This window comes from Gossypium hirsutum, chromosome D05 (genome assembly GCF_007990345.1).
Source record: "Gossypium hirsutum isolate 1008001.06 chromosome D05, Gossypium_hirsutum_v2.1, whole genome shotgun sequence".
NCBI classification, from domain to species: Eukaryota; Viridiplantae; Streptophyta; class Magnoliopsida; order Malvales; family Malvaceae; genus Gossypium; species Gossypium hirsutum.
Window position 1 is genome coordinate 6,582,874 of NC_053441.1, and position 21,634 is coordinate 6,604,507.

General features: G+C 33.4%; 2 protein-coding genes across 6 annotated transcripts; one reads left to right on the forward strand and one right to left on the reverse strand.

The window, feature by feature from the left end:
- The first annotated feature begins 3,950 nt into the window (after positions 1-3,950).
- On the forward strand, positions 3,951-14,745 carry LOC107906665 (serine/threonine-protein phosphatase BSL3). Of its 5 annotated transcripts, none has more exons than XM_041093400.1 (23): positions 4,055-4,211; positions 4,462-4,715; positions 4,784-5,253; positions 6,228-6,288; positions 6,370-6,448; positions 6,565-6,644; positions 6,729-6,823; positions 6,914-7,013; positions 7,404-7,473; positions 7,917-8,018; positions 8,115-8,196; positions 8,777-8,956; positions 10,032-10,296; positions 10,396-10,636; positions 10,705-10,875; positions 12,063-12,301; positions 12,499-12,583; positions 12,690-12,788; positions 12,872-13,071; positions 13,166-13,241; positions 13,593-13,728; positions 13,826-13,965; positions 14,081-14,745. In XM_041093400.1, the coding sequence occupies exons 3-23, from the start codon at positions 4,788-4,790 to the stop codon at positions 14,162-14,164; spliced, it is 3,051 nt and encodes a 1,016-aa protein (XP_040949334.1). In that variant the 5' UTR covers positions 4,055-4,211; positions 4,462-4,715; positions 4,784-4,787; the 3' UTR covers positions 14,165-14,745. The 5 variants fall into 5 exon arrangements, with proteins under 5 accessions (XP_016689221.1, XP_040949334.1, XP_016689219.1 ...); XM_041093401.1 differs by lacking the exon at positions 4,055-4,211 and adding an exon at positions 4,255-4,347; XM_016833732.2 differs by lacking the exon at positions 4,055-4,211 and adding an exon at positions 3,951-4,045 and having other exon boundaries at positions 4,462-5,253.
- Positions 14,746-15,823: 1,078 nt separating this feature from the next.
- On the reverse strand, positions 15,824-20,502 carry LOC107906666 (J domain-containing protein spf31). Its single transcript, XM_041093402.1, has 9 exons — positions 20,121-20,502; positions 18,551-18,641; positions 18,402-18,462; positions 17,416-17,493; positions 16,959-17,032; positions 16,546-16,659; positions 16,334-16,441; positions 16,147-16,185; positions 15,824-16,048 (listed from the first exon to the last, which is right to left on the reverse strand). Exons 1-9 carry the CDS (start codon positions 20,213-20,215, stop codon positions 15,962-15,964), a joined length of 747 nt encoding a protein of 248 aa, XP_040949336.1. The 5' UTR covers positions 20,216-20,502; the 3' UTR covers positions 15,824-15,961.
- Between the last annotated feature and the right edge of the window lie 1,132 nt (positions 20,503-21,634).

Sequence of the window (21,634 nt, forward strand, 5' to 3'; positions counted from 1 at the left end):
CATCAGTAAAAATATTCTAACAATTAAGAACAAAGACCATTTCTCCAAAAAGAAATTCCCTTTTGATGTAGTAATCAAGCAAGCCTTCCCAGATAATAATAATAATAATAATATATTGTTAAAAGAATGTAAATAGTAGTTGTATCATAATTTTTTTTAATAATATTATTATAGGCCTGATTATATTTGTTTTTTTTACATAATATCTAGAGTTATCTATAACTGCTCTCAACTCATAAATAAGAGGATAATGCACTTTAGTGCACTCGAACCCACATCCTCTTACACTGACAACAATGTCCATACCAATCGAATTAAGATTCAATCAACTTAGTATCACAAAATTTAATTTAATTTAATTTTTTTGGGTTTTATGAAGTGATGTAAGTGGTAGTTTAGCATTTATTATGTAGTGAGAAAAAAACTCAGAAACGAGAATTTCAACCTACTATCATATTAAAAGATTTAATCGTGTCATTAATACACCATTGCAAGAAGTTTGAAATGAACCGTTAAGATTTGATTCCATTAACTTGCTACAAACAAAAATCCATATGACCATCAATTTGTTAAATGTAAATCCAAGTTTAAGTAATCATCTGATCACATAAGTGTATTATTTACATGAGTTAACATCATATTTTCCTTAATCATAACCGCACTTAAACTATTTTAAATTTTTATAATTTATAAATTAATAAATTGCATTGTAAATATTTTAATATTTTCCTTTATTCTCTATACAGTACTTAATTCACACGAGTTGATCTGATCAAGTCAAATGAGTAGGCCAAACTCATACATCAGCAGCCCATTTGAGATTATGTATGGGCTTAACAAACCTTATGGAAAAGTTAGGCTCAAAGCCTCAAACTACATCTCACTTTTTATTTTTCTTAACCCAAAGTCTGAAAAATCCCCCTTGGCTTTATTACCAATTTATAGGAATATTATATCTGTCTATGTTTAAATAATAATAAAAAAACTTTGGTTGGGTTGATAAGGTCGAGGTCTTGGTTGAGATCATAAGTCATTAAATTTCACTTAGTATGGATTTTATTCAAATTTATTTTGACTTAAATCTTATTATAGGTCATATCTAAAAGTTCAAAAAATAGTCAATGTTTAATACTATTGTAAAATAAAGTTCATGTTTCTTTATTAACTGGTACCTAATATTTTTGTAAAATAGATTGACTCAATTATTAATTAGTTTATATTTTGATAATTTAATTATAAAAAAGTTTGATTTTAATAACTTAAATATCCAAAATTAATCATTTTAGTCGTTCTTTCGTTAACTTGCTAAAAGACATCAATATGTATCGTAAAGTCACCATTCTCCAAAAATATTTTGGTAAGCTACACCATTAATCATCCAATTATTAGTAAATTTTCATTTTAATCACTCAATTATGAAATATTACAAAATGATTACTAGTAAATTTATTATAGCACATTAACTCGTAGGTTCAATAGCTATTTTGTCATGGAGTTATGATTAAACTATCAATTTGACACTTTTAAAATTTACATCGATAGATAAAAATTTGTAAAAAAAAAAATCTAAAAACTCATTGTTTGGTTGTATGACTTTCCACCGTATGATTTTTTTCATCTCTTCACATGACAATGAACGATGACCTTTTTTTTTTGGTCATTGATTTGAAAGTAAGTTAAAAGACAATCAACTATAAGAGGATACATTCTTTTCTTCCTTTTTATGCTTGATGGATCATTCAATTTATTTCACATCTTACTTAAAATGTTGGAGGACAGGATGCAGGAGGAAAATGTTATAATGACTTAGCTAAATTAATAAGTTTATAGTGAAGCATTAAATCCTTAATAAAAGTAAAGCATTAAATATATATTTATTAAATTAGAAATGCAAAACGCATAAAAAAATAACTATGTCAATGGTCAAAATATATTGCTTTTATAGTTTTATATAATTTTTTTATTGAGAATTATCTCAATTGACATCAATATTACTATTAGTGTAAGAAGACAAAGGTTTAAGCGTGTTAAAACTTGTTTAATATCCTATTTAAGGATTAGAGAGAGATTATAAATAATTCTAGACCATTATATAAAATAATTGTCGTTTTCTAAATTTTCATAATAATTGTTAAGCTTAAATGCCAATTTTTTTTCATGAAATAATTAAAAGAATTAACTAAGTCATTGTAAAATAGTTAAAATTAATAGCTAAGCTGTTACACCCTCATTTTTCATTTCAAAACAATGCATTTTCATTTTTTAACTATCACATCAGAACGATTGTTAGAGGTTTTGACATAAAACTAAAATTTAATATTTATTGTTTTATTTTTGTAACAATATATCTATAGTCTATATTATATTTAAGATATTGACTGAGTTGATACCACCCATCAAATATAGGGCTGAGCAAAGAAACAGATAATATTGAAAAACTATTTTGAATAGATGTATTTGGTTCGGTTCAGATTTTTTATTGTTCAATTTAGTACATGGAACTTATTTTATCAAAATCAAATCGAATGAAAAAAAATGATGTTTAAAGCAATAGTCCTAATAGAATAATAAATTCACCATTCCAATATTTATATGGACTAATTCATTTAACCCTACTACTACTATTACTATTATTATTATTATTATTATTATTATTATTATTATTAACAACTAGATATAATTATACAAAAAGATAAAGTTATGAAAATATTTCGTAAAAAAATTATAACATTGTAATTTTATATTAGGAAAATAGTTTATTAAACTTTATAATATTTTATTTATAAAAGAAATAGCTTTTCACAATTACATATGTTTGATAGTTATGAATTCAATTAATTATATGACATATTGTAATCACTCAGTTATAATTAATTAAACTAATAAAAAAAAGACAGAAAAATATCAAGTATACTGATGATTTATGTGTTAGTGCTCCTTTTAACAACTTTGAATGACTTATACACTTAAAATAATTTTTTAAGTAGTTTTATTGATGGTTATGATATTAATTTAATTATTCAATTCACTTTATAAATATATAAATGATTTTTTAGGCCAAAATAAAGTGATAATTGATTTTTTTTCAAAGCCCAAATTTAGTAAAAATCGTTGAACTAAACTGCAATTATCGATATCGATTTTTATTTTATATGTTTTCAGTTTTAGTTTCAAGAGTGAAAAACTGGATGGAATGGTTTGATTTTTTTTTCCCAAAAGTCGAACTAAACCAAACCGAATACACCCCTAATCATATGGTCTCAATTTAACAAATTTCAAAAAAATAATAAATATTATTTTGAGGATATTTTTATCTTTTTTATATTAAATATAGATTAACAAAGCAATAAACATTATTTTAAAGATATTTTTACCATTTAATATAAAATATAGAAAAAATTATATATATTGAGATTTCAACCTAAATTACTATAATTTTTTTTCTAACTTTACCATTTGAATGAAAATCATATTTAATTTTACATAAATTTAAATAAATTTATTACGTAATTATTTATAGTCACATCCTAATGCCTCGTAATCCTATATTTTAACATCATATATGTTTTTAAATATTTTAATTTTTTATATCACATTTTTCGCACCAAACATTAAAATATTAGTTCTTCAAAAAAGTATAAAAGAAATCAAATCACATTGCACTTTTTTCTCACAGAAATTTGTTCTCTTTTTCTATTTTCACCATACAAAATGGCAAACTAATCCTTAAAATAAAAATGCTCCTAATTTCCTATTTACAGAGTGGAAAATGGCACTTCCACGTATCGTCTTGCACATTCGAGCGTGATTAACAAAACATGATCTCGCGCGTGAAATTTTGGATTCCTCCTTAATAGGTGGCAAAAAGGAAAAAACTCCTTGCAAATAGGAACCGGTAATCACCGTTAATATTTTAACCCCATTATGCGTCCTTCCGGTCACCCTTCCCCGCATTATTCACGTCTCCAAGAGGACCAAGACGGCGCCCAAGTCCTCCTTCCGTATACCGGCTGCTCCCAGTAAAAATTAAAAAGCAATTAAACAAGTTAAATTTCATTTATCACAACAAGTTAAAGATATTTTTCTTTTTTTTTTTTTGGGTTTTGTTGTTGTTAGAAAGCTTTGAAATTGTCTCCGTTCCGTTTTCTTTCCTTTCTAATTTTCCGACAGCTTCGAGGATTATAGAGGGAGATAAAAAGGAAAAAGAAAAGGTTCGAACGGAAAAAAAACTGAAAAAGGAGTTTTTTTTTTCAAATTTTCCCCCTAAATTTTCGTTTCTTTTTCCCGGAAAAGTAAATATATAATCTTTTTTTCTGGAAAGTGTTGTGGATTTTTTTTTCTTTCGAGGTGATAAATTCATGATCAGAGTTAGGGTTTTCAAAAAGTCGAATTAGCTTTCATTTTAGGTAGCAGATCTTGATTTATCTCAATTAAGGCTTTTTATTTTGATTTTTGTTTCAGCTCTTTATCTTCACCTTTCACCACTACTTATCAATCCATCCGGTGAAGACCTTCCGCCTTACTAGGGAAGCGGCGGCGGTCTTGCCCGCGTGGTGACTTGTTTCGCGAGCGAAAGCCATTGGCGAAGAATCTTCGGCTGACAATTGCATGTCTTCCGCATCCTACTTCATAGGTATTCTTCCATTAAGACGCAGTAAATAAGTAAGCGGTATAAGCCAAAGCTCAAGCTTACACCGGCAATGGAAGAGCATTAGGTAAAGGAAAGACAAGCTGCCTCTTTATTTACGATTTGTTGAAGATAGGAATTAATTTGGAAATTTAGAGGAATGGATGTGGATTCGTCGATGGTGTCAGAGACCGATCACGATCAGAATCACCACGGAGCTATGCAATCCCCGGCACCAATGGAGAGGGAACAACAGCAACAACCACAACAACAAAACCAACAAGTAGAGAACCAGGCTTCGACACCGGGACCTGGTGGATCTCCGCCTTCTTCGGCGCAACAACAGGCTGCAGCAGCCGCGCCTGCTGCTCAAGGACAGCCGCAAGCACCAGTGGCGGGGCCGAGGTGCGCTCCCACTTATTCGGTGGTGAATGCGATTATAGAGAAGAAAGAAGACGGGCCTGGCCCTAGGTGCGGGCATACTCTAACGGCTGTGGCAGCTGTGGGGGAAGAAGGGACGCCGAGCTATATTGGGCCCAGGTTGATTCTGTTCGGTGGTGCCACGGCACTGGAAGGGAATTCTGCTTCTGCCGGGACTCCATCCTCGGCTGGAAGTGCAGGCATTAGTAAGTTGGTTTTATTTCCTTTCTTTTTTATTTGATGTTTCTGTAAGAAGCCCTTAATGAAAATTGGCTATTCATATCGATGTACGTGTGAGCACTTCGGTGGATTTAAGATGCGTGTTCTTTAAACCCTGCAATTTTAGCTCCCGAGGTTCATATTTCGTTGTGGATTTGTATTAAGGTTCATATTATTGGGTTGATGAAGAACTACTACACCAAAGAGTAAATGGGCTATATCTAAATAAAGAATAATTCTAATGAGGTAAAGATGTGCCAAGGTAAGCAGAAGGCTTCTAATTTATGGAACAAAAGATGAATTCTCTTAGGTTCTTCTTTGTTGAATGCTACTATGTTAAATGAACTTTTTCCCCTTCTATCTTAAATAGTAGTAGAATACTAGAAGTATAGCCCCTTATTGAATCTTGTGTTAATTTACGATTCAGTATTTATCATGGTGGTAAGATTCAAGAATTCAGTTTTGTATTCTGGAGTGCTTAAAATTTTAAATATTCTTGGTTTTGACTCACACTGCAAATAAAACCTGCTTTGATTCCAAAAATAATATGCCTATATTCTCTTGTTGTAATATTTCATTATTTGTTATTTTGAAATATTCATGCTCCTAATGCTCGAAAAATAGAAAACCTCTTAGTTCTTTTGAGATACTCATGATATAGTGGCATTCATTATGATAGCACCATGAATTATTTAGAGTCAACACATCATGCCTCATGTTGGTTTTATATATCTAGTGCAAAAGTCAATGATGTTTGAGTGATTTCAAGTAATAATGTATAAATAGGACCTTCTTTAGCTTTATTTAAATTCAGTGCCCTCTACAAATCTTTGCAACATATAGTATGTCAAGGCTAATTGTTGTTGTCCTCTTTCCCCCTTTTAACTGTCTCTTAAGAAAACTTCTCTTTGTTGGGGATGATTTCATGCTTTAAACTTGTTTTTTTTCAATTAAATTGCAGGACTAGCAGGTGCTACTGCCGATGTGCACTGTTATGATGTGTTAACTAATAAATGGTCTAGGTATGCCTAGGACTAAGGCTTTATAACTGCTGTTTTACTTTCCTAAATTCGTCTTGACTTGTACAATGATTTATCTCATAGAATCACACCCTTTGGAGAGCCACCTACACCAAGGGCAGCACATGTGGCAACTGCTGTGGGAACTATGGTTGTTATTCAGGTTAGTACACACTGTGGAATTTTATAGTATTTCTTTTTTCTGTTTACATATTATTTGGTTAACTTCTTTCTGCTGCAAGAAGTAGTTCTTCATGGGAGGTTTTTAATTTGACTCAGGGTGGAATTGGCCCAGCTGGTTTGTCTGCTGAGGATCTTCATGTTCTTGACCTCACACAGCAACGACCACGGTGGCATAGGTTGGGCCTTGAAGGTTGCATGTGCATGCACCTTATTTATACATGACAATGGGTTATTTGATATGAATTTCAATTGTATTTCAGGGTTGTTGTTCAAGGCCCTGGACCAGGGCCACGCTATGGCCATGTGATGGCTTTGGTAGGGCAAAGGTATCTCATGGCAATTGGTGGAAATGATGGTAAATAATCTGTTATTCTGATTTTATTTTCATGTACGATATGATTTTCTAATTAATTTTTTGTTGAACATTTTTGTGTATCTTTTCTAGGAAAACGACCTTTGGCAGATGTATGGGCCTTGGACACTGCTGCCAAGCCTTATGAGTGGCGTAAATTGGAACCTGAAGGGGAAGGTCCACCTCCTTGCATGTACACCCTCTCTCTCTCTTTCCTCCTCACACACACACACAGAAGTGGTTTTTGTGGGCCAATCTTAGGATAGATGGTTCTATTTTTATGGTTCCTGGTCTCTTAGAAAGTGCAATATGCAAGATATGAACCAAAATGACTGTCCCTTCTCTGATATCATATTTATTGGTATGCCCATCTTATCATGGATGTGGTTGCACATGATTGATATTAATGTATTTCTATGTACTTCCTCCTTTGTAACATTGTTAAAGCTTGTAGTCTTGCTTATGTTCTCAAAGACATTGGTGTGAAGCATCCTATATGATTATTGTTCTTTATTTTTATTTATTTGATGATTTATTTGGTGATTGTAGATTAGCTCCTTGTTGACAATTTTTATTTGACTAGGTATGCTACTGCAAGTGCACGATCGGATGGCCTTCTTCTGCTCTGTGGAGGGAGAGATGCGAACAGTGTGGTGAGTTGCAAAGTCCCCATTCTGTTGTCTAGAGTTGGTAAATGTATGGCATAATGTATATATGTTTTTGAATTTTGGTTTTCTGAACAATATAGCATAAGATTTCATGACCTATAGTTTTATCGTGGCATTTCTTATTGCTTTAGGGAAGCTTTTCCTTATTTAGTTGGGTAAAACTTAAATTCATCTGAATAAATTTTGGCACTAATTTCAATATACATTTTATCTATGTTGATAGGAAGAAAGAGGCATTCTAATGAATTCTGAAGAATTTGAAAATAATAGCAATGAAGATATTTTAAAAGATTGAGCTGAGATGCACGTAAATGGTGTCTTAATTTTGTCCTTTTGTTCTTTTAAAATGTTTAGATCCCTTTTTACCCTTAGATTTGCTCAATCTGTTCTTTGCCTGTGGTTTCTTCTCTCTTTGATTCTTTTCTCAGCCATTGGCAAGTGCATATGGACTTGCAAAACACAGGGATGGCCGTTGGGAATGGGCAATTGCTCCTGGTGTTTCACCATCACCTAGATACCAACATGCTGCTGTGAGTTTTTCTTTTATTCCCTTCACTCATTTTTAAATAATTCAGTCTATGAATTCTTCTAGTTATATGAATCACATGAACATACTATGTTTCTAGGTCTTTGTCAACGCTAGGCTTCATGTTTCTGGTGGGGCACTTGGTGGCGGACGCATGGTTGAAGACTCATCAAGCATTGCAGGTACTTGATATTGTTCTTTTTAATGTCTCGACTTCTAGTGATGTGCTGTGCTAGCCATTTTACTGGTATACTATCAAATATGGGTTTGTAAAAGCTTAAGGTTTAAAAGTAGTTTTTCAGGTGAAATCTGTTATAAAATTCCCAAATGTAGGTTGTTCATTTTTCTGGAAAAAAGATGCAATGGTAGTGTAGACTTTAGGGAACAACTTTTCTTAGATCTGAAAGTTGTCCACCCTCTTGAAGTTTTCCGGTTGGTTCCTTTTGCTCTCTCTCTCTCCCCACATCTTGTGAGAAGTCATATTCAAGTTCATTAAGATCTTCCCGCTTGTAACAACAAACTAAAATTATTATTGCCATTTGATATCTGAATGGTATTTTACTAGGAAGTTTCAAAACTTATTTCTGGAAATTTGTTAAACTTTCACAAAAAAGCAGGACATGTTTAATTTCTAAATTTATTATTTTAGAATAGGAAATGTTAACTGATAATGTTGTATCAATGATCATTCAGCCATTTATTTTCGTGGAAACACTGTTTTTGTACATCTAATAGTTCCCAACTTTTTCACATTTCTTGTAGTGTTGGATACTGCCGCGGGAGTTTGGTGTGATACAAAATCTGTTGTTACTAGCCCAAGGACAGGTAGATACAGTGCTGATGCCGCTGGTGGAGATGCTTCAGTTGAGTTGACAAGGCGTTGCAGACATGCGGCTGCAGCTGTTGGTGACCTAATATTCATTTACGGTGGTTTACGTGGTGGTAAGATATCCTTTTATTCTATAATATGTGCACCCAATTGTTTTCTAGCCTCAGCATTGAGTTATCAGTTACCGATTAGATGCATATGCCTTTACGTTGTGTATTGCATGCTTAATCTAGAATGACATATCACCCCAAGGCTTGTCAGTGTATATATTTTGAGGAATAATGGTGTTTCTCTCTACACATAATTTTGTGTTGAATTTGTCAATTAGTATTTGTACATGTGATAATTGACGCATTATGAGATTCTCATCTGGTTATTTAGGATTGATCATTGCATTGGTTTTATTGAATGATCCTCCTAGTTCTCATCCTTTTAGCTCTTTAGCAAATGCAAGTTTTCTGGCTGATGCCTTGTGCTTTAAGATTGTTAAGATAGAAGTAACAGACTCTTTTATGGAAGTTTAATGGCTAGGTTATGTAGTTCCTCGCTTCCAGGTAAAAGGTCATTTATATTTGGGCTGTGATAGATGATAGCATGTAGGAGAAGAAAGGCATTTAATGGGAAGAGGAAGCTTGGTTTTGATATGGCTTGGACTGGATGGGGTGTATTAGGAAAACCCTCTTGGGATAGCAATATGGTATTAAATGGGCTGGTATGAGCTGTGAAAGTTTAATCCTTGCTTTTGTTGTTATACATTTAAATACGACACAAGGACATTGCAGAATTTGTAATTTCATAAGCTGGTTGTAAGGACCAAGGATTGATACCAGGGATAGCTCTGTGGCCTTGGTTCTTCCCCACTTCATGTTGAAGTTGCACTGTTGGCTAAAATTGGTGAAGAAGGATTTTGTTTTGTTCTCTGTGCATGGTCCTAACTGAAAATGTTCCTCTTTACTTATATTGTCATTTAGTCGTAAGAGAGACTACAAAAGTTTTAATTCATCTTGTGGGTTGAAAATTAGAGAAGTTTATTTCTTTAACATCTCTGTTTTCACGGAAATTTTAATTTCTTTTCATTTATCATAGAGTTTAAGCTGCTGCTATTTTTTGTTAGTTAGTGCAAATCCGTTTGAGAATCAATATTTCATAAATTTTGTAGTGTGGTAATATGTTGTATTTATGCTGTAGGGGTGTTACTTGATGACCTACTTGTTGCTGAAGACCTGGCAGCCGCTGAGACAACTGCAGCAGCTTCACATGCTGCTGCGGCAACTGCTACTTCTAATGCACGATTACCCGGAAGGTATGGATTTGTTGATGAAAGGGCAAGGCAAACAATGGCTGAAGCAGTATCTGATGGATCAGTTGTGCTTGGAAATCCTGTTGCTCCCCCTGTAAATGGGGATATGTATGCTGACATAAGCACTGAGAATGTCATGCTTCAAGGATCCCGGTAAGCTACCACTGTATGCTTATTGTTGTTACTTGGCTCTTGAATGGTTAAGCCTCCTCGTTTAATTCAAGGAGCTATATAATGTGGTATATCTTGCAGGAGAATGAACAAAGGTGTTAACTATTTGGTTGAGGCATCAGCTGCTGAAGCTGAGGCTATAAGTGCCACACTTGCCGCGGCCAAGGCGCGACAAGTTAATGGAGAAGTTGAACTTCCTGATAGGGATCGAGGGGCTGAGGCTACACCTAGTGGAAAACATATGTCTACCTTGATTAAGATGCCAGATTCTACTGGATCAAATAGTGTTGCACCTGCTGGAGTTCGGCTTCACCATAGAGCTGTCAGTATCAGACTATTGGCATTGTTTCTTACCCATGACTTTGTCTGATGTTTTCTTTATGCCAACAGGTTGTTATAGCTGCAGAGACTGGTGGAGCTTTAGGGGGGATGGTCAGACAGCTTTCTATTGACCAATTTGAAAATGAGGGCAGACGGGTTAGCTATGGGACTCCTGAGAATGCAACTGCAGCTAGGAAACTATTAGATAGACAGATGTCAATCAATAGTGTCCCCAAAAAGGTACTAATTAATAGCCTTTGTTTTATTTAATTTGGTGTGTGTGCATAGCTCCTTCGCATTTTGGGGGTAATTGTTGAATGTGTCTCCAAGTGAAAGATTTGAATAGTAATACCAGGATCTGCAAGGGTGTTGCCCCAAACTTCGAAGACTAACCCTTAAGAATGATTTCTCTCTATATGAACGGTTTACTTCATGGAGTAAGATATTGTTATAGCATTTATCTTTATTGCAATGTGATTGATTATAGTTTTAGTCTTTGAGGTTTCTTAAGGTGAATCTTTTTTATTTTTATAGACGTGGTACTTAATAAATTTAGGATGAGGGTATCTTTTTAACTTTCAAATAGAGTTGTTTTTTTTTTAAACTTTCAAGTGAAGATGACAGGTTTCTCCCATCTTTTTATCCTAGGGAGAACAATTATCCTCCATAAGGCTTTGCTTGGTATGAAGGATGGAAGGAGTGAGGATGTAAAATTTTTAATCTATAAAGGAGTGAGGATAAGAAATATGGCAAGATTCATAACAGCTTCCTACTTTATAGCTTGACCGTTAAAATCCTCACTCCTCATCCTTCATGCCAAGCTGAGCCTAAATGTTCTGTACTATTCCTGAGGTGGTTACTTCCCTTGATGCAACATGGAGAGGGGCAAAGAGTAAAAAGCTTGAGTGGCTATATATTTTTGGATTTTCCAGCTGAATACATCTCATAGCAGTGAAAAAAAAACATTCGAAAAGCTACAGATTATTTTGCATATGATTATTTGAAGGCCAGATTTCATCACCATACTCTCAATGCATTATAAATCTTCTCTTTGCTTTTCAATCTATAGCAATGCACATTAACATGTTATTGTTGAATTTCTGATAAATTTCTTCTGTTATTAGTTCTATGTTGCTTGGACGGAATTCATCCTTGAGATTTCTCTTACTACAATTGGATTACAGGACATAAAAATCCAATTTTTTCTTCAATATGCCAGTTTTATAATGTAATTAATTCTTGTACGATGAACCTCAGTTGTCATTTACAATTGGTCCCTGAGATACTAGTGAGTGTTACAGCTGATAGAAGTTTCTCTTAAGAATTCAATTTAGTTATGCTCCTATTAGATATTTCAAATGCTTCACTCAAGCACCTTTAAGAGATCCATTTGTTCTACTATAATGGTTTATATTTCACTTTCCCAGGTCATTGCACATCTTCTGAAGCCTCGTGGTTGGAAACCACCAGTTTGTCGACAGTTTTTCTTAGACTGCAACGAAATAGCAGATCTCTGTGAAAGTGCTGAACGAATATTTGCTGTTGAACCAACTGTTCTACAGCTGAAAGCTCCTATTAAGACTTTTGGTGATCTACATGGTCAATTTGGGGATCTTATGCGTCTTTTCGATGAATATGGTGCACCTTCAACAGCTGGGGACATTGCGTAAGTGTTTGGTCAAAATATCTTGTTTTCTGAGGGCACTTTATCAGAGCGATGTTTCAGCATACTAAGGGTTTCAACTGACCTCTTAATATCTATAAATACTATTCTCCTCTCGTGTGTAATCTGCATGCCCTGTATTGTATCTTAAATCTTACATTTTATTTATTTGATACTAATTTTGTGTAAATTACTATCAGGTATATCGATTATCTCTTCTTAGGGGATTATGTGGACCGGGGCCAACACAGCTTGGAGACCATTACTCTTCTGCTTGCATTGAAGGTAATTATAGAAGTTCGGTACTTTTACTATCTTCTCATGCTCACTTTTACTTCCTATTGAAGTTGAGACAAACCATGATTTTCATATAATTATGTTAATGTTGCAGGTTGAGTATCCCAATAATGTACATTTAATTCGAGGGAATCATGAAGCTGCGGATATCAATGCACTTTTTGGCTTCCGGATTGAGTGTATTGAGCGCATGGTATTGTTTCATGCATTAGAAAAATGTTGGTCCTGCTTTGTATAATAACGTTTAAGTTGCAAATCTGATGGCTTGTGTAACAGGGTGAGAGAGATGGAATATGGGTGTGGCACCGCATAAACCGTTTATTCAATTGGCTTCCTTTGGCAGCTCTAATTGAAAAGAAAATCATTTGTATGCATGGTGGCATTGGTCGGTCTATAAATCATGTGGAACAGATTGAGAATTTACAGCGCCCAATTACAATGGAAGCAGGCTCGATTGTTCTCATGGATTTATTATGGTTAGAGCATGTTATTGTTTGTTTTGGTCATGAAATATATGGTATTCATTGCTTTAATTTGCTGATGCATTCTACATCCATTTTCTTACTCCAGGTCTGATCCAACAGAAAATGATAGTGTAGAAGGGTTGCGACCAAATGCTAGAGGTCCAGGGTTGGTTACTTTTGGGGTGAGCATGCTACTTTAAAACTACAGCAGTTCAAGTCCTTTATAGCTACATGTTGCATTGATTTGAATATTTGAGAAGTACTTAGATGGGAATTTGATTGTCGCTGGCTGGTTATCTCCTTATTCTACCCGTAAAATTGTATCTCTCTCCCTTCAACAGCTTTATATGGAATGGTGCTACCCTTAAAACCCTTGAAAGTTAAATGCTTTTGACTTGGGATTCTTGTTTAAATTGCTTCTGTGTTCCTTTTCCTCCTTGCTTATGCATGTCTATATCTAAGTAAAACAGTCTTTGTTGATATCTCAAGTGCCAATTTTGCTAATGTTTTGTAAATGGTTTTTCCTAATGCAGCCTGATCGTGTTATGGAATTCTGCAATAACAATGATCTCCAGTTGATTGTTCGTGCTCATGAGTGTGTTATGGATGGTTTCGAGCGGTTTGCCCAGGGACATTTAATTACCCTTTTCTCTGCTACCAATTATTGTGGTGTGTCCCTGACTCATGTTTTAATTTACATACCTTTTGTCTATCAGGTCCACAAACAATTTAGCCTTTAAATTTTGCATCATGCTTGTCTTTGTAGGTACTGCTAATAATGCTGGTGCAATCTTAGTTTTGGGTAGAGATCTTGTGGTAGTTCCTAAACTCATTCATCCTTTACCCCCAGCAATGTCATCACCAGAAGCATCCCCAGAACGTCATATAGAAGATACATGGATGCAGGTGCTTCCTCTTTCTCTTTGTTAGCAGTAATTGAACTTCTGCTATCTCTGCATGATTTTTACTTGTACTACATGGACTGCTTTAATGATGTTAATTTTTGTGTTTATGGGATCAGGAGCTGAATGCTAACAGACCTCCAACACCAACTAGAGGTCGTCCTCAAGTAGCAAATGATGGAGGCTCTCTTGCTTGGATATAGTAGATCCTTCCAATTGTTTCTATATACATACTCATTCAGGCTCATGCTATACCACATGGGGATTCTGGTTTTCTGGATAGAGCATGCTGCCATATACAGGCATTTTCCGAACTTGTAATCTCTCCCATTAGAAGTTAGAAGGGTTTACAAGATTTTGGTTTTTCGCGGTTTTCAGCAGACTATAGGCATTGAGATCATGAAAATGATACCAAGTTCCGGAACCAGATTGCATACGGTGTAAGTTAGCTTTTTGTAATGTACTGAAAGTTGCAGTTCGGGCTTCTTCTGTAAATTGAGCCACAGGCAGGTGGAAAGATGGCAATTGGGTGGATTCTTCAAATGGGTTGGTAGTAATTTTCACATTTAGTTTATATATTTATATATGTATATTCATCATTTTAGGATTAAATATTTTTCGGTCCTCCTTTGAGGTCCATTAATGTGATGATGATGAGAGATAAATATAATAAATATATGTGTATCATATAGAGGGCATAGATTGGTGTAATTTTCATACTATGTCTGTGTACAATGGTGTAATGTTTTTTGTGTGAAGATAAAAGAAACCATAGTAAACAACACGAGAAAGTTTAGGAAGGTGTGATCATCGTTTTTTATTTTTATTTTTGGTGGGGTTAGCTTTTGGTTGCTGCTATTTTTATGCAATTATTTTAGTTTACATTTACATCCTTGTTCTGATCTGATTTTAGGTTATGTCAACCACGGTTCAAGTGTTTGATTCTATTTTTTTTATTACAAATAATAACTAATGTAATATATTGTTAATTTTATGAAGTACCCATTTGATTGAAATTGCTGCTATATAATTAAGTTATAAGTGAAATTATATCAGTGAAGTTTAAATCCTGACAAGGAGTATTAATTACTGTTCTTTATACTGTTGATCTATAAAATTCGTTTTAAAACATTCCGATCGAAATAAGAATTTGACTTGTTTCATGTTAATTTTGAAAGTATAATCTTCAAATAAGTATTTTGTAATTTATTTCCATTTTTAAGATCTTGTTGACATTTTAAGGTACGTAAATTAAACACAAATATAAGGGGAGGAAATGAAAACATCCTTCATTTTTGCTTTTTATAATAATGGTAGTAATTATTAATACTGTATGGAGGTCAGGACTAGTGTTCCGTAAAAATTTATTCACATCAAAGCAACGTCGCACCATATTGTCACCCATCACAAAATAACGTCAATACTTCACATCAACCATACTCATATCGATCTGTATGGATCCACACCACCGACAAGTACCATTTTTATCTTGCGATCAGTTTATATTATTTCCCCATATCATTCAGAAACAAAAATGCCACGCTTCATATTGAAAGTTTAACATGTAGAAATACATACAATGAGATTGTGTTATATCATATATTAAGAAAAATGTATATCATGTTACACGTGAGTGAAAAAAACATTTTATATAAAAAAATGTTTTTAAAATTAATTTAACAATAAATATAGGTGGGATGTATATAAATCTTTTAAACACGCCTCATCCTTAATTATTTTATTTAAAGTATGAAAAAACAAAATAGTATATTAGTCCTAAAATACATATCATATGTTATGAAACCTGAAAATGAACTATATATTGCATATACTTGAAAAGATACTAAAAAACACGAAACAGGTAAATTCAGAGGGGTTCATTAAAAGAGGGTGATACGAATACATATCAAATATTGGAATAACACTGAGTAGGTTGGTTGAAAGCTACATTGTAAACTAATAATACAGAGAAAGGGAAGTTAAGTAGCAGTAGGCAGCAATTAACCCCGCTTTACGGGCCTCTGAACATACGATTTGTTGGGATCCTCTGTCTTCAGTTTCGGGGGACGAAGTTCTCCTTTCTTCGACTGTAAACATACATACAAACCCATCAATCTTTTTCCTTTTTTAAATTAGCAATGACTCCACAAAATCCCTGACTTCACCAATATTATATAACCTTTACCTTTTTCCCTGACTTCATAAAATCCCTCCAACTTGAAACCTGACCAATACATGAAAAAACCCATAATTTAAAAGACTGGACTGCAAGATATCATATCACAAAAGCTGTTCAACTATCCAAGAACCGTAAGTGTAAAGTCATCAGCTAAGGTAGTCAACTTATAAAAATAAAGCCGGAAAAAACATACTCGCTGTTCCCTTGTTCCTTCCCACTGCTCCTCATGTTCACGCTTCCGTTTCCACATCTCCTTTTGCTCTTCTTCATCCTTCTTTAGTCGACCTTCTTCTTCAGATATCTGAAGATGAAATAAGAACAGATGATTTAACTCATCATAGTAATAGTAAAGCCTGAGCAAGAACAACTAAAGAATGCAAAGGATATTAACAGAACCCAACATACCCTCATTGCCATTTTTCTCCGCCGCCATTCCTGCTCGGTCAATAACTCTTTAACCTTCAATTTCAACTCCTGCTGGAACTCCCCTGATTGTTCATATTCTAGTTCAGATTTTCCCTGCAAATAAACAGACTAGCTTAGTCTCTTTGCTTGCCATAAAAATCTAGAGGAATTGGATGGGACAGGTCAGCATTAAACATCAAATTTCATAGGAAGGTAATATCAGACATAGAAAAGCAACAAGAATGTTTATCACAAATATTATTTTAAAGCATACAAAAACAGATATTCAATCAAGGCTGCATATTGACAGAAAATTGAGCCTCCATTACTTCCTCTAAGCATGAAAGCTAAAACTCTAATTACACCAAATCGGTCTATGTGAAACTTATAAGGAAAATATACTAAGGCCATACCTCGTCAACTAATGACTTTAGTTTGGAAGCTGTGTCTTTCTTTAACTGCTTCTTCCTCTTAGCTCTAAGTTCTTCTGCACATTGCACCAAATGAAACATGAGAACTTATTTCAGTTACCGAAGGTTTTAGATTTATTTTGTTTATTCATGCAAGAGAGGAAAAAAGAAAAAGAGACAAAGCTCAATTTAAAAAGATCAAATCAAACAGACGCACATTATGATAGCACATCGCCAATTATAATCATACTGATCTATAAACTGACAAGTTTACTAGTTATTCATCGAACGAACTGAACATAACAAAAACAGAGAAGTCAACTAAAGAAAAGTGAAAACTACATGCCATTGGGAATAAGATTCCAAACAAAAGTTTCTGATTTTTGAATAAAATTTCAAGTAACAATGCTATGCAAATAGATAAGGCCTCCTCAGAAAGTTAATAAAATTTATGGATTACCTTTTGCAGCAGTAACTTGGCTAAGAATATAATCCCTTTCTTGTTGATCAAGCAATTGTTGTTGGGCTTTTGCTAGTGCTGCTCACAAGTAAAAAACCCAGTGTAGTTAAGACAATCTAACATAAACATTTCCAGTAATTGTAAAATAAATACAGATGCATCACAGAATGATGAAAACAACTTATCCTTAATATTTCTCCACTCACGCCATGGATAAACAGACAAGAAATATAAGTATGTAGAAGCAGGGCATTACATCCTAACATTTTATGTGAAAGTAGTGGTGCAAAGTCATTATTAATCTTACTGCAACTAAGTTGCAATTCTAGTGTTATTAAATGCTGACATCTGGTGTTATTAGGGCTGAAATGGTTTCAACTTTTTGCAAATGAATATGGTGATAAAATTAGATGGAAAGTAGGACTACAGAGCTAAAATAGAGAGAAGAATTCTGAATCTTCTCAATTCTTTATCTAGTTTTATGCTGTTTTTTTTCATATTCAACACAAACACACATCATCATTGTTTTCCTTCTTCCATCAATCATTCATCCTAAATTTCATATCATTTTAAACAAACAACATAATAGTCGGTGCCTAGCTCAAGGCGCAATAACTCAACCAATTTAAAATTCATCAAGATGACTTGCACATTTGATGCTGCTTATCATTATAGGTTCTTATAGTTGAGGGACCATCAAAAGGGCAGATGCAGTCAGAAAACATTAGATATTTAATCAGCACAAGGAATAGACAACAACAACAGCAACAATAGTAAAATTTAATTAATCTGATAATGTTCTATTTAAAGTTAACCTAATAAGGAAGCCTTTCCAGATGTGAGAAAAACATTATCTACTAACCTAATAAGGAATAGACAACAACAACAGCAACAATAATAAAATTTAATTAATCTGATAATGTTCTATTTAAAGTTAACCTAACAAGGAAGCCTTTCCAGATGTGAGAAAAACATTATCTACTAACCTCCAAAAGCCTCTTTTGCTTGTGGATGCTTGCATTTATCAGGGTGGACCATTAATGATAACTACATACATTTAGCATGAAATATATCAATAACTATCCAAGTTAAAGAATCACCAACAGCTGAGGAAATGGCCATGGAAGAAGATCACCTTACGATACTGTTTTTTGACATCATCTAGTGATGAATCAAATGGCAGCTTCAAAAACTCAAACGGATTTAACTTGAAGCATGAAAGGATCCTACAATTTCCAGAGAGCATTTAAATGTGCCAAAAGTTAATCAAGACATTATGAAGAAAATAGCTCATCAACAATGAACAGAAACGTCACTGTTTGCTAGAAGCAAATCAAATTAGTCGGAGCACAACATAAAACAAAAGGAAAGGCATAACAAGGATAAATTAATAATTGATGGCCAGGTAGCTTTCTCATGTACACTAACATCACTTCGGTATTGGAAAAAGGATCAGAAAAAATAGCATCTCTCATGGATTAAGATAGTTCTTTCAAATAAAAAAGGCATCCAAATAATGTCATACAATAAAGTCATGAAGTAAAAATGTAAATCATTAATACAAGAACTTCCCAAATTCTGGGGTTTATGCAGCAATGAATATAACCAAGCATCCATCTATGCATAACAGACAAAAAGTTATAGCAGTTGCCTCAATGATCCAAATCAATCACTATATTTGAAGCAAAAGCTAAATCAAAGATCACTAATTCAGAAAGAGGGAGAGGGTCAGAGGGAGCAGCTATATTGCTACAACTCTATCTTATTTTTTCTTTTTTTCCCAAAAAGATCCATTTTGGCCACATATCTGACACCTCAAACTGGGTCTGGATACGGGAAATGACCCTTCAAACATAGCAACAAGCCTTGGCAAAACTGAAAGCAGCTCGGCTCTGGCCTATATTCAACTTGCATGCCTATATGTATATGGAAGGAGAGAATGATGTATCTATCGCATCTCTGGTTATCACACCAAAGGTACAAGGGGATTAGAAGAAAATTAGTGCTTTACATTTGACTAAAACACTAAACATCTAAACTTATGTCAAAGTGCCCCAATTTCATGTTACTAGACAGCTTAAATTATTGTAAGTGCGTCCAAATTCCCTACAGCTTGATGCTCTTGCGCTTATGCTAATAGTAGACCGGTTATACTCGTACTGAATGCACCAATGCACTCTTATAGAATATTATTGTATTTAGGGGTTTCACCATCTTAGATATTACTTGCATGACTATGATCTTGAAGACATTTATCAATATCAAGTTCTCATACAAAACAGCAAAAAGAAAAATGTAATCTAGAATTAATAAACAGCTACGAAGAATACCCATAAAATTAAACGAATAATTGAGCTACAAGTTTTACACAAATATTTCTTAACTAATCATACTGTTACAGCTATAAAAATCAAACTTAAAAAGCTACCCAATTCATCGAATGGTGAAGTACGTTATTTGAGCTCAAATTTTACAGAAAGAAAGCAACAGTAGAAATTATATAAAAAAAATTGAAAACCTTCACCGAATTCATATTTGATGCATATATAACAGAATGAACCCTAATAGCTGAGACTCCAATAAAACTAAAATAACTAAACAAAAAAAGAAAAGCCACAATCCCATGCATAAGAACAAATTAACGGGAGAAAAAAAAGGATAAATTATTAAAATCAAAGGAAAGAAGAATAAAGAAGATAGAAAACCTGACGACTTCGTTGTCTCTTTCGACTTCGCTGACTTCGGCGAAGAATTCTTTGAGAAGCAAATCCTCATCAACGCTGCTGTTGCTCTCTCCCATCGCTGATTTCTTGTTTCTTTGTGTATTTTCCACAGATTGATTCTCTATTCGACGGCTAATTTCGCAGGCCTGCCTTCTTCTGCCTTCGCGTTCCAGAGGCGAAGAAGAAGCAATAGCACGGAATCGGGCCGACTTGTTTGTTCTAGTCTATCTCTCACTTCGGGCCATGGATCCAAGTCGGTTCAAAAGTCCATTGACTGGGCTACCAGATCAGGTTGGTGATATAATATGTCCAAAGATTCAACCCAAATTTTCTTAAAATTTCGACTCCACCTTCTCCATGAATTAAATATAATAGAATATATCTCCAATATGGCATCTATAATACATATTATATTTGATTTAATAATTATAATTATATCGATTGAATTATTGTAACAACGAAACATACATTATTTTTTGTTTTAAATTTTTGAGTTATATGTAATTTAGGATTTATATAAATAATAATTATAATTATTTACATCATACAATTAATATAGAATATATAAATATATATGACATGACATGCAGAACGCAGTTAATGATTTTTTTTTTTAGACTTTACAAGTATGAATGTAATGCAATCATAGGATAAGTGCATGTCTAACTTGTTACAAAATAGAATCAAACCAGTATAAAGTACAAACGGATTAAGAATGGTAATCCGAACAACACTTGGTAGAATTAAAAATTCACACATAACAATCATCTATGGTAGAACTTGAAACTCAGTTCACACATAACAATCATCTATGGTAGAACTTGAAACTCAGTACTCAAATATCTAGAATTTTATTTTTACCGACGTGCTAAAGCTTCACAATTCATTCAATACAAATACAGATGTGATAAATTATTCTTATAAACTTGGTCTTAATTAGAATAAAGATTAATTGGTATCTTTTTATACAATATTAGGATAGAGAATAGAGATCACAAGATTTGAAACTGTATCAAATGAGTATGGATAAGAATTTTGATCAAGTTTAAAAAAACAATTTATCAATTTAATATTATTAAAGTTTATTATGGAAATTAAATACAAATGAAAGGGCTTCTTTCGGTTGATTGTCCATGTTTTGATACCCACAAAAAATAAAGTTTTAAACAATTAAATTAGTGCTACCAAATATGTACATTTTATTAATTAAAAAATATCCATCAAACTCAACAAGCTCATGTATATGGGTTTGCTGAATTGATGATTAAAACATATTTAATTATTTTATTTATTTTATTAAATCAAAAACAATTTATAAATAACTATCATATCCTAAACTCAGATAGGCATACATACTATTAGATCGTACAACTTAAAATTAGATGATTTACTCATTTTTTTATAAAAAAAAGATAAAGAAAACCGTACAAATTTACTTTTAGTATATCAATGACGAGTATAAATGTAAATAATTTTATATGTTTTTCTAATTTGAC

Excerpts from the sequence above, each read along its gene's own strand:
- LOC107906666 (XM_041093402.1), bottom strand. The coding sequence starts at position 20,215 with ATGGGAGAGAGCAACAGCAGCGTTGATGAGGATTTGCTTCTCAAAGAA. Across the intron at positions 16,660-16,958 it reads TAAAGTCATTAGTTGACGAG|GGAAAATCTGAACTAGAATA; the intron begins GTATGGCCTTAG and ends GTTTATTTGCAG. Across the intron at positions 16,442-16,545 it reads GGAGAAAAATGGCAATGAGG|ATATCTGAAGAAGAAGGTCG; the intron begins GTATGTTGGGTT and ends TTTCATCTTCAG.
- LOC107906665 (XM_016833732.2), top strand. The coding sequence starts at position 4,788 with ATGGATGTGGATTCGTCGATGGTGTCAGAGACCGATCACGATCAGAAT. Across the intron at positions 6,449-6,564 it reads GAACTATGGTTGTTATTCAG|GGTGGAATTGGCCCAGCTGG; the intron begins GTTAGTACACAC and ends AATTTGACTCAG. Across the intron at positions 13,072-13,165 it reads GTTCTCATGGATTTATTATG|GTCTGATCCAACAGAAAATG; the intron begins GTTAGAGCATGT and ends TTCTTACTCCAG.